At 43.3% G+C, this 20,228-nt stretch overlaps 1 protein-coding gene across 1 annotated transcript in view; it reads left to right on the plus strand.

The window, feature by feature from the left end:
- Positions 1 to 19,314, plus strand: part of TCP11L1 (t-complex 11 like 1) — a 33,020-nt gene extending 13,706 nt beyond the window's left edge. Inside the window, exons 7-11 of the mRNA XM_053283562.1 lie at positions 550 to 686; positions 2,829 to 3,016; positions 6,087 to 6,268; positions 13,704 to 13,876; positions 14,983 to 19,314. Of these exons, the coding sequence (XP_053139537.1) occupies positions 550 to 686; positions 2,829 to 3,016; positions 6,087 to 6,268; positions 13,704 to 13,876; positions 14,983 to 15,200 (898 nt within the window). The 3' untranslated portion in view covers positions 15,201 to 19,314. The remainder of the gene's footprint in view (positions 1 to 549; positions 687 to 2,828; positions 3,017 to 6,086; positions 6,269 to 13,703; positions 13,877 to 14,982) is intronic.
- The last annotated feature ends 914 nt before the right edge of the window (positions 19,315 to 20,228 follow it).

Raw genomic sequence — 20,228 nt, forward strand, 5'->3', positions numbered from 1 at the left:
GCTTGCTTGAATGCCTCTGAATGTTGTTGCTAATTGTTGGTGAGAGAGACAAATTCTCCATGCAGGAATGAGCTGGTTTTTCTTTTAAAATGCGGTGGGCTGTTACTGGAAATGCAGGGATGTGAAGATCCTTCAGTTATGTGAGCCCCAGCTTGTGGCCTGAAGTGGTACAGTCTGGATACTGTACTGATATTATGACCTCAGTAAAAACCAGGGTAAAGTTATTTGAAAACAGTTTCTAAAGGTAATTATAATGCCTGTTCCAGCAGAACTGCATTCTACAAAATACTTTGTTACTTCAGAACATACATTACAAGGGGACCAATCCTGGTTCTTTCCACATAATGTTTTGGTTTCCTTGTGATGGTTTAAACATGGACTTATTTATTTTGACAGCTCATTCTTATTTGTTTGTTTATTTGTTTGTTTATTTGTTTGTATAGTTGTATTATGCCTGATAAATATTCCCAGTTATTAGTACCTATGTTTGAATTTACTTTTAAGCAGGTGTGTGCAAAACTAAATGTCCTATACTTTTGTTTCTTGCAGAGCAATTTTTTCTGTGTTGGACTTGATGAAAGTGGACATGGCTAACTTTGCTGTCAGTAGCATTAGGCCACATTTAATGCAGCAATCAGTTGAATATGAAAGGAAGAAATTTCAGGAATTATGTGAGAAACAACCAAGTATGATTTTTGTTGTATATCTCTACTATTATTTCCATTATTAAAATGCATATTTAATACACAGATTCAAAATCAGCATATTAAATTCTTTCAGCCTTTAATTTGAAAAAGGTGCTAGGACAACTCCACATTGGTGGGTGAAAGACATAAAAGATACTCTGTGTTTCACATTCCTTATGGGCAGAGTATGTAATACAGCAAGTCTTCCTTTGCTTCCTATGCCTCTCCTGTGTGTTATATAATAAAGTGCTTTTAAACTCCCTGAGTTTCAAAAGTGTCTTGGGCTGTGATGGGAATGATATCAGAAAAAGTCACACATCTTCCCTTGCCCTTCCCTGGATGGGCTTTCATCTGTAATACCACTGCAGTTGGTTTTATTTTAGAGTAGACCTGCCCCACTTGTGTCCTACCAAGCCAAACACTAACTAACATCTATGGTGGGCTAATAGCAACTAGATAAAAATCCTATTTTCCCCTGCTTGTCTGGGACTACAAAAATAAGGAGGCTCTTAAGTACTTCACAGGCCATAGTATGTGATTAGCGGCTGGTTTTAGCTTGATGGTTGTAAGCTGAACAAACCTATGTTAGGCCCAGTTACTCCTGCCTCCCCTTATGCTATACACTTTCTGGTTATGAGAATCTTAATGCAGAAACTTGAATAAAGTAAGAATTTAGAGATAGGCCTCTGTTGCTTGTTCTTGTAGTTCAGCTAGCGCCTGAAAGATGAAGAGTGGGTAGCTGCAAGGAGAGGTTTAAATTCCAATCTAAGCTCTCCCCCCCCGCTTTTTTTTTTTTGGTTGGGGCATGGAGTGCTATCCATTTGCCCAGTGCCTTCTACAAAGGTGTAGTTCATATCCCACTGTAATAAAGAGCCAAATATTTGATTTTTAAATTGATAAAGAATGTTTTATTTGTATGGCAATGAACTGCCCTGTATATGCTGCAAACTGGGCAATGGGCAGTGAGGCACCTTTTTAATGTGGTGGCTCTCTTTTGTTGAGCAGGGAGAGAGTGAATGGCATCTATTTAGTGGCTGCGGGTGTGTGTGTGTGTATGTGTGTGTGTGTGTGTGTTTATGTGAGAGAGTGAGCGCTTTTGAGAGAAGGAACCATTTTCTCATTCTTTTTTGCTATGTAAGCTTGTTGAAAACCTTTGTGGTTGTATATAAGCAATATAAAAACATCTTAGTAATAATATCGGCACTGCCATTTTATATTAACTGAGAATGCTGTGGGCTAATAGTGTAATGTGTTTTGTTTCTCTTAGAATTCTCTCATGGGAACCTTAAAGAATAATACTAGGCTACATTGTTACTTGCTCTATCTCTCTTCTTATCTGCCTGCTTTCAAGCAAGGCAAATGAACAATCCTAACTGTGAACTACTTGCACATGTTTTGCCTTAGGATTGCTTCACTCCTCATGTTGTAACAAAAAGAGCGCTCTGCATTTTCATCAGGAGTTAACCATATCGTTTCAATCATTGAGAGAATTTACATGTTTGGAAATGTATAATAAATGTGCCATCTGTGAGCTGCAATTGGCTGAGATTCTGCAACACACAGTCAGTGGGCGTTTTCAGAAACATGAATTTTGCGGAAGGTACATTGTTGACCCATAGTGGAAATGTGGGGAGGAGACTAAAGCAGACCTCTCTGTTTTATTTCTTGATGTAGGCACACTTGTTATGACAAAGTCTGGCAATGCTAATTAGAAAGAGTTCAGGTTTTCGTTGGTCAGACAACAGGTTTGATGGTTTAAACTACTGGTCTGCTGCTAAAATCTTCCCTAGTTTCTTGGGAGAAAGTCAAGTGAAGAACCTCCATCTGAGATTTGACAAAACTAATTAAAGGGTTTGCTTTGCTGCTCTGGAATGGAGCAGAAGTGGTCCAAGTGTCCCTAAACAATTATAAAATATTGGCAAATACACTCTAGAGTGTGCAGTTTTACTGCCTTTAGCATCACAATCTTAACATCACAAGCAGCACTAAGAAAACAGACTGTGGAAATTCTCAATACACAGTGTAGTATGCCTATTTGTTTAAATATCGATTTTTAGAAAGGGTTCTGGGAGGAAGAATGCAAAAGTGACTTAATGAGGAAAATGACCCTTAAAATGCTCTGGCAAATTTCTTTTTCCTAAGATTCCTTAGATTTTGTCACTGAATGGCTGCAAGAAGCTGCAGATGACTTGAAGTCCAACATCCCCCCTGCTATTGATGCTGCTGCCGCCTCCATCACTGAAGCCTCTATATTGTGTCCTATTGATGTACAGAATCATGCATACCTTAAACTGCTCAAGTGGGATCATCTGCGAAAGCCTTTCCCAGAGGTGATTATTTGATTGCAGATTCAGTTGTTTGAATCTTCTATGGTTCAGTTGTTTGCAGATTCTATAGGAGCCATAGAGCTAGTTCACACACACATTTATATCATGATTACTCAAAACTTGATTAAAAAAAATTATTTAGCATCTTACTATCTTAAAATTGCCACTGAAAAATAGTGCATTTGTGGTGACTTTGGATGCTCTGAATGTACTGTCTGTATAATTTGATTTGTGATAACTCATTCATACATGCAAGTTGTCATTATGTTGCAGTTGTAGGAGATGAATATGCAAGTGTGAATCAACTCTTACTCGGGTTACAGTGAATCCTTAGGCTTGTCATTGAAGAGCATAACCATATCTTGATACAACATGAATATGTAGGATTCCTCTGACTTCATGGAGCTTGTGAAGATCTTTAACTTTCTATGGCTAGTTCTGGGCAGCCCACATGTTGATGGTCTCTGAATTGCTTTTCATGTGTTCTTTTTGATTGATTGATTGATTGATTGATTGATTAAGTGCCATCAAGTTGGTGTCGACTCTTAGCAAGCACATAGAGTCTCTCCAGGATGATCTGTGATCTCTCCAGGATTATCTTTTTAGAAGGATAGTAATCTACTTCTTATTTCTCCCCTATTTGTGAAGTCTTCCACAGGACCTACTAAGGGCCTTTTTAGATACTCAGGGCTGATTTAGACCTGTTAAATGCATGGCGGCTGCTGAAAGCAGCAGCCGCCGGTAAGTTTTACTAGATTTTATGGAGGGAGAAGAGGAATTAAACACGCAGGTGCTGTTCTCAGCAGCTGTACATTTAATACAATTACAGAGAGGTGCAAACTGAGCTGAGCCTATGATGGTCCGTTAGGTGGGGAGGAGAATTTGTGCTGAAACAAATCCTGGAATACTACATTTGTGTAGAGGGCTGCCCCAGGACACGGACAATTCTGAGAAAATGACTTTTGGGAATCTTGCTTGTGTAAACAGACTACTTATTCAGTATCTCTTTTATCCATTTCTACCTTGCAGTGGCTGACATGACACACTGTTCTAACATCTCCTGTAGAACTTGCAGTGCTGCTGCTGCGGACCTGCAAGCAGCAGCTCCACTGTAGAAAACAAACAGTAGCCCTACCAGAATTACTTCAATATTTCCCATTTGCAACAATGGGAATAAATACTGGAATGTTAGTAGGTACTTCAGATTCTCTAGAGCAGCACCACTGCTTCCAGGTCTGCAGCAACAGTGCTGCAAGGAGACACAGTTCTAACATAAGACTAGTTAGAACTGCGCATCTCTTAGCAATTATTGGCATCATAAACTCTTAAGTGGACAGAATGATCTTTCACTGCCTGATGATGTGTAGATCCATCTTCTAGTTTGGTATTCTATGCAAACACAGGATCATCTTTCTACCTTGCGTTCATTAGGAGAGTCTCATGTGAAATGTGTATGCAGGTGTATTTTGTATATAATCCATCTGTTTCTGCATACTAATTTAGGAACTCAATATTGTATGAGTTATAACAACGGTTGTGAAAAATGACTGCAAATTAATTGTCTTTGGTTGGCTCATGACTTGTTTTGATTGTTGGAATATCTCGGTCCATAAGAAATGCCTTGATTTATGTTTGGGGAACTGCAACTTGTTCCGGTGTCTTTCTGGTGGTATATATTTAAATATCAAAACAGCTGATTAAAAGTCTGAACATTTGATTCACTGGTATTTGTACTCTGTACCAAACGACCTATGTTCAGTGTAGATTTACAATGGCTAGGTTGATGAGATTGGACAGCTGGTTTTATAGGACTGTAAACCTGTCAGAGTTCCACTGAAACAACATTGCTCCCCCGCTTTTTTTTTTTTTTTAAAGAGAGTCAGTGGTGTTGCAAGGCTTTCTCTTGGATTGAGAGAGAACAGAGTAGCTGCTGGGACAGAATTCTCAGCAACTACTTATCCTGTTGCCATTGTATGGTGTGTATGTTTTTGTTCTCCCTGGAAGATATTTCATGCCAGCCTGGGCCTGTTTATCGCAGTCAGCTATGAAGCAGAATGGATGTTGGATGTTTGGATGTTGCACTCCATTGGGCAGTGTGTGATTAGTGTGATGTCAGCTCCTTCTGCAGTCCCAGTGTCTGTAATGGTCTCTAGGAAAGGGCAAGTTCCATCTTATTTTTTTTGTAGTTTCCTACTTTTGCTCACAAATAGATTTCTGATCTTAACTTCTTCAGCTATCTTCTGGATGTACATTTATTTTGAAAATGAATTATGAAAGGCTGCTTAAGAGAGAATCAAGTATTGCCTCTGGGATTCTTTGGGCTGGTGCATATACAGTGATACGAAATGGAGGCAACTTTAAATTGCTCCCCATTCCAGCTGTTCCATTTTGTAATCTGGCTATTGCCATTTAGGGAGAGACAAGGGACAGTTGACTCCTCCACACAACATGTCAGATAATATGTAATTATTCTTCAGGAAGATCTTTATCTTTGGTTATTACAAGGCATAAAAAGTGACCACAACAATTGTTTTCTTGAAATTTAATCTTGAATATATTCAAGAGCACGCCTTTAAACCTTGCTGTGAATCTTGCCTCACTCCCTTCATGAAACAGCACCCTATAATATTAGTATAGAGTGGTTTCTCATGAGCATTGGTGGATTATGTTTGCTGTACTGCAGAGCTCCCGGGCAAAGTTTTGCAATGGCATAGAGAAAACTTGCTCCCCGTGGCAAGCAGCTGCACACAAATAGCTTGCTATGTGGAGACAGCCAGGTTAGAGCAGTTCTCATATGGTAACTGTTATGTATGCACTGGCTCTTCATTCATGTAAAATTCAGCTCTGGGTAATACTCAGAAAAGTGTTTCATGACTTCATTTCCAGCTTAGTAAAGAAAAATGATAAGAGGAGTGGGAAGGCACACAAAGACAATGGGGTTTTTAAATTAATCATACTGTAGCATCTCAGGATAAACTCATCTGCATTATACTGTGGGGCTCATGATTTATTTCTCCCATATTGTTGTTCAACTGCATTCTGAAAAATCCTCTGTTGAAACTATTTTTTGCAGACTGTGCTAATGGACCAAACCCGCTTCCAGGAGATGCAAATGGAACTGGACCAGTTTATTTTAACTGGTGCTATTCTCCTGATAACATTCAATGCTGCAGGCCCAGCACTTTCAGGTTTGCCAGCCGTTACTGACAAGCTCAGAATGATTATACAAGTGCTGCTGACAGGGCTACACCTTCCGTGAGTACCATGCAGCTTCATGGTGTGACTCAGAGTAGTATGGAATGAGTGTTGGGCATTAACCTGTTTTCAGGAGAAGTGCATGTCCTTCCCTGATTCCCTTAGCAACAAAAGGGTTAAGGATCAGAGAATAGCATTTCTCTGCTGCTGGGGTCAAGGACATTTCTATGGGTTATCCCCTCATATTGCTTCTAGGCAGGACTATGTTAATTAGCTGAAAAAAATGGGAGCCTAGGAAAGCTTGAGGGGGATAGTCCCACCCCAGTTCTTTCTGTCTTGCATATCTCCAGGCAGCTCCAAAATTTTCTCCTCAGATTACTGACTTTATCTTGCCTTTACTGTTTCCCTTTGACCTTATTTCTTCTTTCCCCCATATTTTGTCTCTTTCTCATTGTTATAGTGTGTGACCAACTTTCACTCCTGTCCCTCCCTTCTCCTGCTTTGGAGTGTGCAGGAGGGTACAGGATAATACTAGTGCCAAAGGGCAGAACAGCTTCCCAAAGGCTACCAGAGCCCCCAGATCACCACCTCCACAAGCTTTGGTACTGGCTGCTCAGATGCTGCCTAGTCCGACTGCAGATGAAGCTGCAGCGAGTTTTGGACTGCAAAACTCGCAGTAGAGCGGCCCAGTGCTCCTTAGAAAGAGGCAGAAAGTTGGAGAGTGGGGAGACTTCAGGAGCTTTGCTGCTCCTTATGGCCCGATTGAAATGGGCTGCAGTGGTGCCTCTGGCCAATCCTCCTCCCTCAGCAGCAAAGATCAGGGCCTCGGGAACATGGGAGGCCCCCGTGGTGACAGCCAGTAGCTCCGTTCTGGTGCACGTGGAGCAATATAATTAAAATGATGCCAAGAAAGGAGAGGCTTCATTGCGGCCTGCTGCATCGCAGATGATGACAGCATCAGCCGTTGAGGCTTATCAGGGCTGGATCCGGGCCCAAAAACAACCAAAGAAGCCGGTGAGACCCCTCCGAGTAGTGAGTAGCCCCCCCTCCCGCTGGTCGCTCATAGCCAGGACCGAGCTTACCAAGGGCAGTGCCACCAGAATAGCAGGCTTGATTTAAAAATGCCATTGTAGAGACCATTCATCAAATTAAGCCAAAAAATAAAAGTAAACAAAAAAGTATAAGCGGAGTTCCTCTTCATCTGGGGAATCTTCATCTTCAGAATCCTCTAGCCCCTCCTAAAAAAGCAATAAGGAAGCATAAGCATATCAAATGGTCGCATTCTAGTAAGAGTTAAAAATCCCTGAGATCTAAACGCCATAGGCGTGAACAGCATTCCTCAGATCTCTCAGGTCTAGACTCTGGGAACCCAGATATACAAAATCGTAGACCTATCCTTCCTGATGAGAAAAAATTGCCAGCAACACCAGTTATTGATTTAGAGGCTGACCTGGATGGGGACCACGAGAGGGAAGATGGAGACAGTCGGGACCCAGACATCATTCCTGACAAGAAGAAAGGTGAATGGTCCGGTGGGAGGACCCGGAGTCAGGAAATGCCTCACATTTTTGTGTCTTTTTGTGTCTGAGGACTTCAATCTACTCATGACAAGAATAATTGCCACTACTGGCTTACAATCAAAGATAATGCCAGAGGCGGTTCAGCTGGTGAAAATAAGACAATTGGTGAAGATTCAAAAGGCTCAGGCCTTTGTGGCAGATGCCACTCTGGATTCTATTAGATTTTCTTCTAGGGTGTCTGCAGCATCAGTAGTGGGTAGGAGACACCTTTGGCTAAAGAGCTGGCAGGTGGACTCCACATCTAAAAATAACTTGATGGCTGTACCCTATGACAGCACAAAGTTGTTCGGTGATTCGGCTCTTAAGGACATTTTAGTTGAATCTAAAGATAAAAAGGAAAACAATGCCATCGCCAAGCCAGATAGGCCGGGTTTAAAAAAGACTTTTCAGCCCTTTTAGAGTTTCCGGCCCTCTTTCAGGGGCTGGGATAGGGATATTAGATCACAACTTAGTTCCTGGAACAGCCAGTGTTTTACTTCCAGAGGGTTCGGGAACAATAGACAGGCCTTTAACTAAACCAAACAAGCCAAGCAGCAGCAATGACTCAGTACACACAAGAGTGGGAGGCCGTCTGTCAGAGTACTTCCACGTGTGGGAGTCCTCCACAATGGACAGGTTCGTTCTCAGCATAATTCAGAAGGGGATACAAGACAGAATTGGATGACCAACCCTACCACAGATTCCTTCCAACACCACGCTCTCACTTTTTTACCAAGCACATAGAGCTCGAAAAGGCAATACAACATCTTGTGAATGTAGGAGCGGTGGAACCTGTTCCTATCTGACAGGAGGGAAAGGGCATCTATTCTCTTTTGTTCACTGTCCCCAAAAAGGATGGTTTAAGAAGGGTGGTACTGGACTTAAAGTTTTAGAACAGGTGGGTCAAGCACGAGAGATTCTGAACGTAGTCGCTCGATTAGTGGCAGAGGCACTACACCCCCTAGATTTTCTTTCATCAATAGATCTGAAGGAGGTGTACTTACATGTACCCATACATCAGAGCAGCTGCCATCTCCTCAGATTTGAGTATGTTGGAAGGCATTACCAGTATACCGCCCTGCTGTTTGGCCTGTCATCATCCCCTTGGGTCTTTACAAAAATATTAGCACTGCTGATGGCCTTCAGGGAATCTGAATATTTGCATATTTAGATGACCTTTTGATCCAGTCTCCTTTGAGGAAAACAGCAGAGAGCGATCTTCAAAGGACACTCCAGACATTGCAGGAGCATGGGTTCCTAATCAACATTGCCAAAAGTCAACTGGTGCCATCCCATAGACTACAACGCCTGGGAGTGGTGATAGTTACAGTTCAGGACCGATTGTTCCTCCCTCAGGACAGGTTTCAGACTATTAACACAGAGATAAGGATGGCACTCTCAGCTCATACAGTCCTGCTGCTCATGCTAGCAAAGATATTAGGCCTGATGGTAGCGACCTTGGAAGCTGTTCCATGGGTGAGGTACCACTTGAGAGATCTACAGTGGTTTTTGCTACTGCACCAGGCGGCCATTGCAAGGAAAAGACACGTACTATTGCACCTTCCTGGCCAGGTCAGACAATCCCTTCAATAGTGACTAATACTGGAAAATCTGCTGAAGGGAAAACAGTTTTTGGATCCACCAAAAGTAATAGTAACGACAGACGCCAGCACCAGGGGCTGGGGCACGCACTGCCAACAACTGTCAGCACAAGGAAGGTGGATGCTATGGGAGAAAAGCCACAGCATAAATTGGCTGGAGCTGAGAGCCACCCGGCTGGTTCTGAGTGCTTTTCCAGTGAACTCTGCAGGGTTCTCACATACTGATAAGAACTGACAACACAGCAGCAAAAGCACATGTAAACAGGTAAGGCGGAACAAGGTCAAGATCTCTTCGCGCAGAAGTGGCTCTCTTGAGCTGGGCAGAGCTGCACATAGCATCCATATCTGCACACCACATAGCGGGGGACCTAAACCAACTGGCTGATTGGCTCAGCCGGGAGGATCTGATGTAAGGTGAATGGTCCCTTAACCAGGAGGTATTTCAGCTGTTAACTCTACTGTGGGATATGCTGATAATGGACTTGTTCGCGACACCTCAGAACACACAACTCCTGAGGTTCATGTCCAGATTCCCTTGCAGTGAGGTGGAAGACATGGATGCAGTTTCGGCTCAATGGCCCAAGGGAGTACTTTATGCATTTCCGCTGACTCCACTGTTGGCAAGAGTGTTGAGACAAGTGTGCCTGCTAAAGGCAGAAACGATACTGCTGGCCCCTTTCTGGCCAAGGAGGCTGTGGTTCGCAGAGTTGTTACACCTGTCGACCTCAGAACCATGGTTCCTGCCAGTAGCAGTGGATCTTCTCATCCAGGGTCTAGTACATCATCCCAACCCGGACTGGTTGTGGCTTGCCACATGGAGACTGAGAGGCGATTACTGAAGGAGCAGGGGTACTCTGACAAGCATCCAGAAGGTCACCCATAATCTATCAATGTACATGGAGAGCAGTGTTCAATCTAATTGTTTTAATCTGTACGCGGAATGAATTTTGTTCTGGGCAGCAGCGTCAAGGCAGTGTGTGCGCACATACATTCAGAGTGGGACCTTCCAGATTCAACCTGAGTGGGATCTAAAATGAACTGAGCGGACATTAAAAATGTGTGAATGCACATATGCATGCACACCTTAGAGGTAACACTGATGGAGAGCGTTTCTAAGGTGGGCGGCATGCCATTGAGTACCTCGTGGGGAGACCTCTGTTCAACATCTTCTGCAATTTTTGCAGGAGGGGCTTGAGGAGGGGCTGAAACCAAATACACTTAAACGACAAGCAGCCTCTCTGTTAGGCCTGCTATCAGGCTTATCAATAGGATCAAAACATTTGCACCCTCACCTTAAAAGGTTTCTCCAAGGAGCAACTCTCATTTTGCTGCCTACAGTACATCATTTTCCTTCCTGGAACTTAAATACAGTATTAAAGGCAATACAATTTCAACCATTTGAACCATTGCAGTCTATCTCTATACAGATTCTGTCGTTTAAATTAGCCATTGCATCGGCAAGAAGGGTATCAGAACTGCAAGTGTTCTCAGTCCACAAGTCATACTGCATATTCACACAGAAGTCTGTATGCTGTATACCAAATCCCTTCATCTGTCCTAAAGTGGTGTCACCTTTTCATCAGTCACAGGATGTTTTTCTTCCTTCATTTTGTCTGCATCCCATGCATCCAGCGGAAAAAGTGTGGCACAAGTTGGACGTTAGGCGATGTCTTAAGAAGTATATAAAGCGATCAGCTTCCTTCTGGAAGACAGATTCCCTGTTTGTTTCATACCTGCCTGGTTCCATGGAGAAAGCAGTAACTTCATCTGTCATCACCAGATGGATTAGAGCGTGCATAATGCTAGCATATGAGGCACAACATCTTCGTACTCCTACACGTTAAGTCGCACACTCCACAAGAGCGATGGCGACATCTGTTGCATTTTCAACTAATGCTCCGGTACAGGAAATTTGTAAGGCAGCAACATGGAAAAATCCTTCATCACTTACTAGACACTATAGAATGGACACATATGCTTCAGCATAAGTGGCATTCGGAAGAAGAGTGTTACAACAGGTGCTTCCTCAGGAGTAGACAAGGTCACTCCCTCCCAAGGTGATGTACAAACTGTGGTATGTCCCATAGAGATGTGTTTGACCCCAGCAGCTGAGAATGGACCATTGGTTCACTTACCGTGAAGGCTTCTTCTGGCTGCTGGAGTCAAGGACATCTCTGCCCACTCGGCTTGGCGTGCTTGTCCGTTCCTGGGAGACCACCTTGACAGTTATGCTTCTTGGCTATTTGTAGTGATGTGCACGTACTGTGGAGGCGTGGTCTGACACTGGGGTGTGTGTGTGTCGCTTTAAGGCTGGGGGGTTGTACTTACCCCTCCCATCACTTTCCCCCCTCCGGCACTCCAGTTTTAGCCAAATCTTCAGGGCGGCAGCGTTCCTCCCTGCTGCCCCTGCCCCCTTGTTGGCTGGTAAAAGTGGGTGCACATGCGTGGCACGCGCGTCGGTGGTGGGCACATGCGTGGCTGCAGTGATGTGTGCGCGGGGGCGGCAGGCGCATGTGCGCCCGCTTTTACCAGCCAACAAGGGGGCAGGGGCAGTAGGGAGGAACACTGCCGCCCGAAGATTTGGCTAAAACTGGAGCACCGGAGGGGGGGAAGCGGGGGGAGGGGTAAGTACAACCCCCCCACCCTTAAAGCGACACACACACCCCGATGTCGAACCATCGGACCGGGCCACATGCGAACCGGTTCGCAGGCCTTTTATATGGCCTGCAGACTGGTTTGTGCACACCCCTAGCTATTTTTTTGTCAACAAAAGACTGTTGAATTTTTTTATCACTGCACGGTTAAGGCAGAACAGATATCAATTGTGGGCACTGTTTGGCTCACATTAATTGGGACCTATTTCACTTGTATTTCTCATATTCTGTTTATCTACACATTCGTTCTACTACATTATTATTTCTTGTTTACACAGTCAGACAGGTGTTATTGACTGGTTTGTTTTATCCAGACATCGAGTCCTTCCAAAGGACCTGGGATGGCTGAATTTTATCATCAATACTGTTGGTTATTATATATATCGTCGCAAAATATAGGCTGTTCCCGGTAAAGTTGCTTTGTGTAATTGGCTGATGGTGATTTCTGTGGCCCCTATGGTGTTGAGGTGCTCTTCAAGTTGTTTTGGAATTGCACCTAGGGTGCCAATTACCACTGGCTGGGGGACATCATCATCATCATCATCATCATCATCATCATCATCATCATCATTTCAATTTCTATACTGCCCTTCCAGAAATGGCTCAGGGCGGTTTACACAGAGAAATAATAAATAAATAAGATGGCTCCCTATCCCCAAAGGGCTCACAATCTAAAAAGAAACATAAGATAGACACCAGCAACAGTCACTGGAGGTACTGTGCTGGGGGTGGATAGGGCCAGTTACTTTCCCCCTGCTAAATAAAGAGAATCACCATGTTAAAAGGTGCCTCATTGCTTTTATGTTGTTACCTTTCGTAATCTGGCCTGGAAGAACTGGCCCCTTAGGCTCTACTAGGCTTCTATTTCTTCTAGCTAAATAGCAGAGCTCTGCCTAGGAACACGTGAGGGGGATAACCCATAGTGATATCCTTGACTCCAGCAGCCAGAAGAAGCCTTCACGGTAAGTTAACCAATGCTCCATTCCCCTAATGATTGGTTATGGCCTTAATAAATTGGAAGCAGTCTACATGTTCAAAATAAGTCTGTGGCATTGAGATTATGTCACTTCAGACCAATGCTGAGGGAATTTCCTGACTGAATATTACCCCATGTCAAAACATCATGTGTGAGAAGGGAGAGTTCCTCTAGCTACATGTGCTAGTTTGGGATGTGGCAAAGAATTTGAACATGTGACATGCGTGTTCAACCAAAGTTCTCAAAGTGGTTTATATAGAAAAATAAATAATACATAAATAAGATGGTCCCCTGTCCCCAAAGGGCTCACAATCTAAAAGCAAATATAAGGTTGACACCAGCAACAGCCACTGGAGGGATTCTGTGCTGGGGCTGGATAGGGCCAGTTGCTCTCCCCCTGCTAAATAAAGAGAATCACCACTTTAAAAAGATGCCTCTTTGCTCAGTTAACAGGGGTCACAGATAGATGTTGCTGGCCTCTATCTTTTTTTATTTTTTTTATTTTAAAGATTGTGAGCCCTTTGAGGACAGGAAAACATTTTATTTATATCTATGTAAACCTCTATGGGAACTTTTGTTCAAAAGCAGTATATAAATATATGTCGTATTCGTAAAGCAAATCAGTTCAATTCTAAGCTGGTTTATGACTTGTTAAAATTTATGTAAATTTTACCGTCTTTAATGAATCAATTCCTCTTTCTCTAGTTCCTTCAACCTGAGTGAAGCTTTGGCTACAACCAGTGAAAAGATATGTGCTGAAGTTAATACTTGCCTTTCTGAACATGGATTTACGCCTTTCACGCTTGAGAAAGAGACTGTGCTTAAAGGACAGATCCAGGCTGTGGCCAATCCTGATAACACCATATGCAAACTGATAGGTATGCTCAGTCAAATAATGTGTTTCTGTGCACGAGATTGCCCTTTCCTCCACTAATAGTTATACAAAATCGATTGTTCTACATGTGAAAGTTAAAACATGCATTTGGAGACATGAAGATCGCTTAATCTCCTCCAAGTTCTAAAAAGAGGCCGAGGAAGGACAGGACAGAAAAGCTTAGATAGGGAGAATATACTCCATTTAAAACTAGGTACCACATTACCCAGTCTTGGACCAGTCACTCTTTTGAAGCCTAACCTGCAGTACAGGCTTGTTGTGAGAATTAAAAAAGGGTTCCTGAGCTCCATGGAGGGAGGATAGGAAAAAACTGTACTAGTAATTAGAGATGTGAAGGCCTGGGGAAAAACCGGGGGTGGGGGGACCTGGGAAAACAGTGTTTTCCCTCTATACACACACACACACACACACACACACACACACACACACACACACACACACGTTCCCCGCCCAGGCCTTCACATCTCTATATGTGAAGATGAGATGAGATGAGATCCAGCGTGGTGTAGTGGTTAGAGTGCTGGACTAGGACCGGGGAGACCAGAGTTCAAATCCCCATTCAGCCATGAAACTAGCTGGGTGACTCTGGGCCAGTCACTTCTCTCTCAGCCTAACCTACTTCACAGGGTTGTTGTGAAAGAGAAACTCAAATATGTAGTATACCGCTCTGGGCTCCTTGGAGGAAGAGTGGGATATAAATGTATAATAATAATAATAATAATAATAATAATAATAATAATAATATTGCTCACAAATGTGCAACGCAGGCAGTAGGAGCCCTGTCCGTGCTTCCATGTCTGTGTGAGCAGCGTGGATGGAATTGTTCCGCAGGGCAGCTCCACTCCAGTCTAGCATTGTGCAGACACAGTTGTGCAGCAGGACACCCATTGGGAATAATGGCCATTCTGTCAGGCAGCTGTGTCTGTGCAATGTTATGCCAGAGCAGAGCTGCCCTGGGACACAACTCCCTCCCTGCCATTCACACAGATGCAGCATCTGAGCAGGGCTCCCACAGCCCATGTTGCATTGCACAGTCTGTGAGTGCCTGTCTTAGTGAGTCTTACTAAATTGTTTACTTCCATTCTCAAGATTCAAGAATCCAGTCGTTCCTGGAGAGTTACCTTGCTTCTGGTCACCAGAAATCCCTTCCTGCTATTCCTGGTGGATTAGGTCCTATTCAGAGAGAGCTGGAGGAATTTGCTGTCAAGTACGTTCGCCTGGTCGACTACAACAAGATGGTCTTCAGTCCTTACTATGATGCAGTTCTCAGAAAAATACTGAATAAAGAAGAATCAGCACAGCTATGAGGAAAACTGGGAGATATCAAATTCTGGTTTGTTTGTTGCCCCAGACAGTGGGGCTTCCATCCAGAGCAGAGTAGTAGAAGGCTGCATGTTGCACTTGTGTTTCTGTCAGATACATCAGGGTTGGAAAGCAGAAGTCCTTTTCAGGCCCCGGTTGTCTATTGGGGACCCCCACAATCAGTCTTAGCATTCCTATTCTCCTCCTATCCCCCTCAGTTCCAGACCAGTGTTTTTTCAAGAACTTCCAAGTACACAGATGAAACTGTTAAGCAAACTGGAGATGGCTGGGTGAGAAGAACCAAAATTCAAGAGTAAGTGAACCGCCTAGAGCCTTTGGAGCCTTAATATACATTCAATAAATAAATACATGGTGACTTCCCCCTGCTCCTGTCTGATCTTAACAGTTGATCAGTGCTCTGGGGAGACTTGCTGAGAACCTGCTACTGCAAAGTACTGCTTTATTGAACTGATTTATAAAGGTTTGAATATTCCCTTGATAAAGATGTATACCTAAACTCATTGGGAAAGCCAATCCTAAACCATTGTTGTAACTTGCACTTGTGCGTTTACAACTATCCTTGATCCTCTTCTTCAGTTTGTTCAGAATCCCCTGATGATACCAGTTCGCTTTAGGAAGGCTACTGACATTGCACCCCCACCCCCACCCCTTGTTCTCTCCAGCAACCTGTAACGGGTACCCAGGCGAGTTGTGGGATGAATTCCCTCCAGTTCCTCCTTGTGCAGCAGTTTATTATTTTCCTACTATGGCAGATCCACACCTGGAAGCCTGTCTGTCTAGGCATGAATTGCTGCTCTTGGATCAGTGTGGTTAACTTCATCTGTTGCAGAAAGCTTGCAACCTTTCGGAAATGTAAAAATGTAAACCATTTTGGTAATTCAATGATGGAATACAGAGTGGATAGCTGAGTGATGGAGGAGCTACATGAAAATATACCAGCTTAGAAAGCAGAGAGCTGAAAGGGAATATGGACCAAGGTAAGACTAAAATGAATAGCTGTTGGAACCTTCTTGTGCATGCACTTTGTGAGACAGATGCAGGAGTTTCATAAACATCTTTCTGTGCTTTTTCAAAGCCTGTCCTAACAGCTGTAACAAACACGTAATTTCCACATATGCCAAACTTGGATATTTGTAGTTAAAGCACTTTATAAGTAGTCTGACAAGGCTTTTTGCCAGCCACATTTTTTCTATATTTGTTTTTCTGCTAATATTCTAACAAAACATATATAATTATATTTTGGAGAGTGTTTTCTGGTTCTTCTCTACCACAGTATTCACAAAAATGATGATCTGTAGATTCAAGGTGGTATTTCTCTCTTTTTGAAGTGTGGGAACTAAAACACTTTTGATAAGGGTGGCGTTACTTGGTTTTCTGTTTGCTGATCGCATGGAATATTAGTATAGACAAGCAAACCTTTGTATTTAAAGCAGTTGTATAAAGACTTATTCATTGAATGTTCAGGCTGGAGTTGTCTGTCTAATGAAACTATTGAAAGTGAGGAAAAGATGGATGAAGCTCCTGAGAAACTCTGATCAAATATCAAGCTCGCCCCACCCCCATCCAAGTGTTTTTAGTGCACAGCTGCTGGGCACATGCCCCTTCCAAAGAGATGGCCAGCATTCTTCGCTGTGGACTCAGTGTCCCCCTCCAACCCCACACATATCCAGCAAGCAGTGCACAGGCAGGAATTCTGATTCCATGCACGCATCACCCTTGCTGGATTGGAAAGACCTTCTTTGTATGTTAGAGTGGCTTTAAATTTCTAGTAGGAAATATACTATTTTTAATGTTCCATGGAGTTTATGGAAATCTTACTGCTAGTTTTAAAAACAAATATGTTTCCAGAAGTTCATAAACATCTGTACACTTTGTCTGCTTGAGAAAATTAACTGTGTTTCTTAAGTCAGTGTCCTGTGAAGTGATTTCCAACATCAGAGGCATAACTAGAAGTATTTTGGGTCAAAAATGTGGAACGCAAGAATAAGTCGGTGAAGTGGTTTTATAAATTTTTTGTTGTTGGAAAGCCAGAGTGCAATACCTGAATGTTTAGTGGTAGTCTTCTGTGTGATCTAGTTTTGGCACTTAAAGTTTGTAAAGAAGCAAAACTACACACCTCCAAAATCTTACTGCTTAAGCAATCTCTGAATTACTCCAGTTTGATCACAGACTAAACAATCAAATTAGAACTCTTTTGATACTGCAGTTTCATGAACTTAACTATATAATCAACCAATATAACCAAATGTTCTTGTTTCAGTCCAGCAGTCTGTTCCATATATTGGCCTGGCCCACACAGCCATTCAAATCTAGGTTTAATGTGGGTTACTGACATTGATATGATTGTGTGAACCCACGCCAAGGAGGTTTATAGCCCAGAATGAATATGAGATTTCTGCCTTGGCATGGGTTCACACAGCAGATGCGTTGGTAAAAAAAAAAAAATCAAACCTAGATTCAAACAATTGTGTGAACCAGACCATTGTGTATTAATTCTTGCTTGCTCATAGATCCCTGGATTGGGGTGACTTTAGTTGGAAAAAGTGCTTTTCCTTCTTATTTAGGCTCGTACCTTCAAAATTTGATGGCTGCAAGATTTGAATCAGGGCAAACATATGGATCCAAGAGGTTTTCCTCTTGGTCAAAAAAGTGAGCAAACATCTACCTTAGCAGGCCAAGAAAATCACACCATTGTTTTCAACATGGGTTTAGACATAGCACGAAGCTCAACTGAAGCCAAGCTCTGTGTGACATCCCTCAGCCCTGGGAGTGTTGCACTCCCCCTCCCGCCCCCACACATGAGCTTCTACTTCCTTGCTAGATTAGGATATGCTGAGATTGGCAGGAGCGCCCATTAAGACAAATCTCAACACATTCTGACCTATAAAGGAAGTAGAGCCTTGTGTGGGGATGGGACAGAACTGTGTGCTCCTGGGGCTGAGGGAAGTTGCACAGAGATGGGCTTCAGCTTTCTGGAGCGCCAAACCTGTTCAAATGTTGGCATTTGAGCCGGCTTGATGGGCAGTGGGAGGGGGGTACCTTTAACAAACAGGTAAGGAGCTCCTTCCCTGCTTGCTTCCTCCCTGCTGCTTTCCCCCTGCTGGTGCTTGTTTTAGAAGCAGCCACATGGGGCGCACGTGAATGCTGGTCATTTGCATTGGAGCTGCAGGAAGGAACGCTGCAGCCTTGCATGGCTGTTTCTAAAACAAGCGCTGGCAGGGGTGGGGGGGAGCAGCGGGGAGAGGGGGAGCAGGTAAGCAGCTCCTTGCCTGTTTGTTATAGGCACCCCTCCCTGCTCTGCAAGGGAGTGCATGAACAGCTCATGCATATCCCTAACTTCAGCTGAGCTTGGTGCTACGTCTGAATCTGCCCACGTAGACAAAACGTTGGTTACTGTCCAGCCAAAGTTCATCACTTGCTTAAATCTTTCCATTGAAATCAGCTAGATCATGTCCAGTGGCCTAGAATAATAAATTTTTAAAAAAATCTGTGGCTGACATCCAGACTTAAGTTATTCATGAGTAGTCCCATCAAAATGAATGGGACAAGATAGTCATGACTACCATGTGCCATTAATGTCAGTGGGACTCAAGGGTGTCACTACTATTGAACAAGGGGGAGGGGACAGATGTCCCTGGGCCGCTGAGGTGCAGGGTGGGCACCAGCTGAGTGACAACCTGCTCTTTGCCCTCCCCCTCACACCTCTCTGAAGACTGGGGGGGGGCAGGGGATCATCTTCACTTTTTCTCTCAGGGCCCACTCCGAACTTGCTATGCCCCAGTGGGACTACTCATGAGTAATGTCTGGATGTTATCTAGCAAAATGTTTTGCTCCCACGTTATGACTTTTTAAAAAATGCTGCTTAGTCATTTGCAGCAATAAATTAGTTGGAAGACAAGTGGAAGACACTTTAAGTGGAAATTCATTGTTCTGTCAACATGTTCTGTATTGTCTGTATTTTATGTATTTCCTTGAAGTTTAGGAATGTGAACTTGTTGCTCATTTCTTTCTTTACTGTTTATGTTGCTATTTGCTTTATATGCACCATTAATATGAGACTGTAACTCATCTGTAATAAATAAGTTGTATGTGACAGTCTTTATGTGACAGTTCCAAATGATTAGCAATTACCCCAATCTAGTTTTCGGTTTGTATGCAGTTCATCACCCCAGGAGTACTTGCTATGGGCCTAGATTTGTATATTCCTTTTAACAGCTTGGTATATATTATAAATGTCTAGAAGAAAAAGCTGCAGATTAAAGCAACAGTTCCTCAAGAACTGACAATGGAGTTATCATTGCTGAAGTGTTTCAGTCAGTGGATTGTTCTGAGATCAGCCTGAGTACTTAGATTCAGGCTACTAAGAGCCATGCAACCATTTTTTGTAGCCTCAGATCACAATTCGGGTTGTTTACTAATGAAAATATTTATATCTCATATTTCCCTCCTAAACATAGGACCCTCAGGGCAGCAAGCAGACCATCCATCATGAAAGCCATAATCAGTAACACAATCCATAAAACAAGCAGCAATCAATAAAGACAATGAAGGTGCAGTTGTCTGGATACCCTCTCTAAACAAAATTGGGCTTGCAGCAGCAGCTTAGCTGCTGTATTTGCACCCCCTGGACACTTTTCAAAGACAGACCTGCCCAGAATCCATTACATTACAGCTAAGCACTCCTCCTCCCTGGGTTTCTGAGCAGTGGCAGATGGATGATAGCCCTGTGCTTAAGTGTGCGCACGGAAGCAACACATGACCCTCTCCCCACACAGCTAGGTGAGTTGCAGTCAGCCACTGCAGCCAAATAGCTGGCATATCTTCATGTTGATGTGTAAACTGGTCCTGAGTTCTGTGGTTCTCTCGCTTGTGACCATTTTACCTCCAAGTGCTGCTAGAATATAAACACTCTGCTTTCAGTGAGCATAGCAACGGTTCCACATGGCACATGCCTCGCCATACACAGTGGGGGAAGTCATTGTGGACCCACAGCTTTGTGTGTGCATATGGCA

The sequence above is a fragment of the Hemicordylus capensis genome, chromosome 1 (genome assembly GCF_027244095.1).
Source record: "Hemicordylus capensis ecotype Gifberg chromosome 1, rHemCap1.1.pri, whole genome shotgun sequence".
Classification (NCBI taxonomy): Eukaryota; Metazoa; Chordata; class Lepidosauria; order Squamata; family Cordylidae; genus Hemicordylus; species Hemicordylus capensis.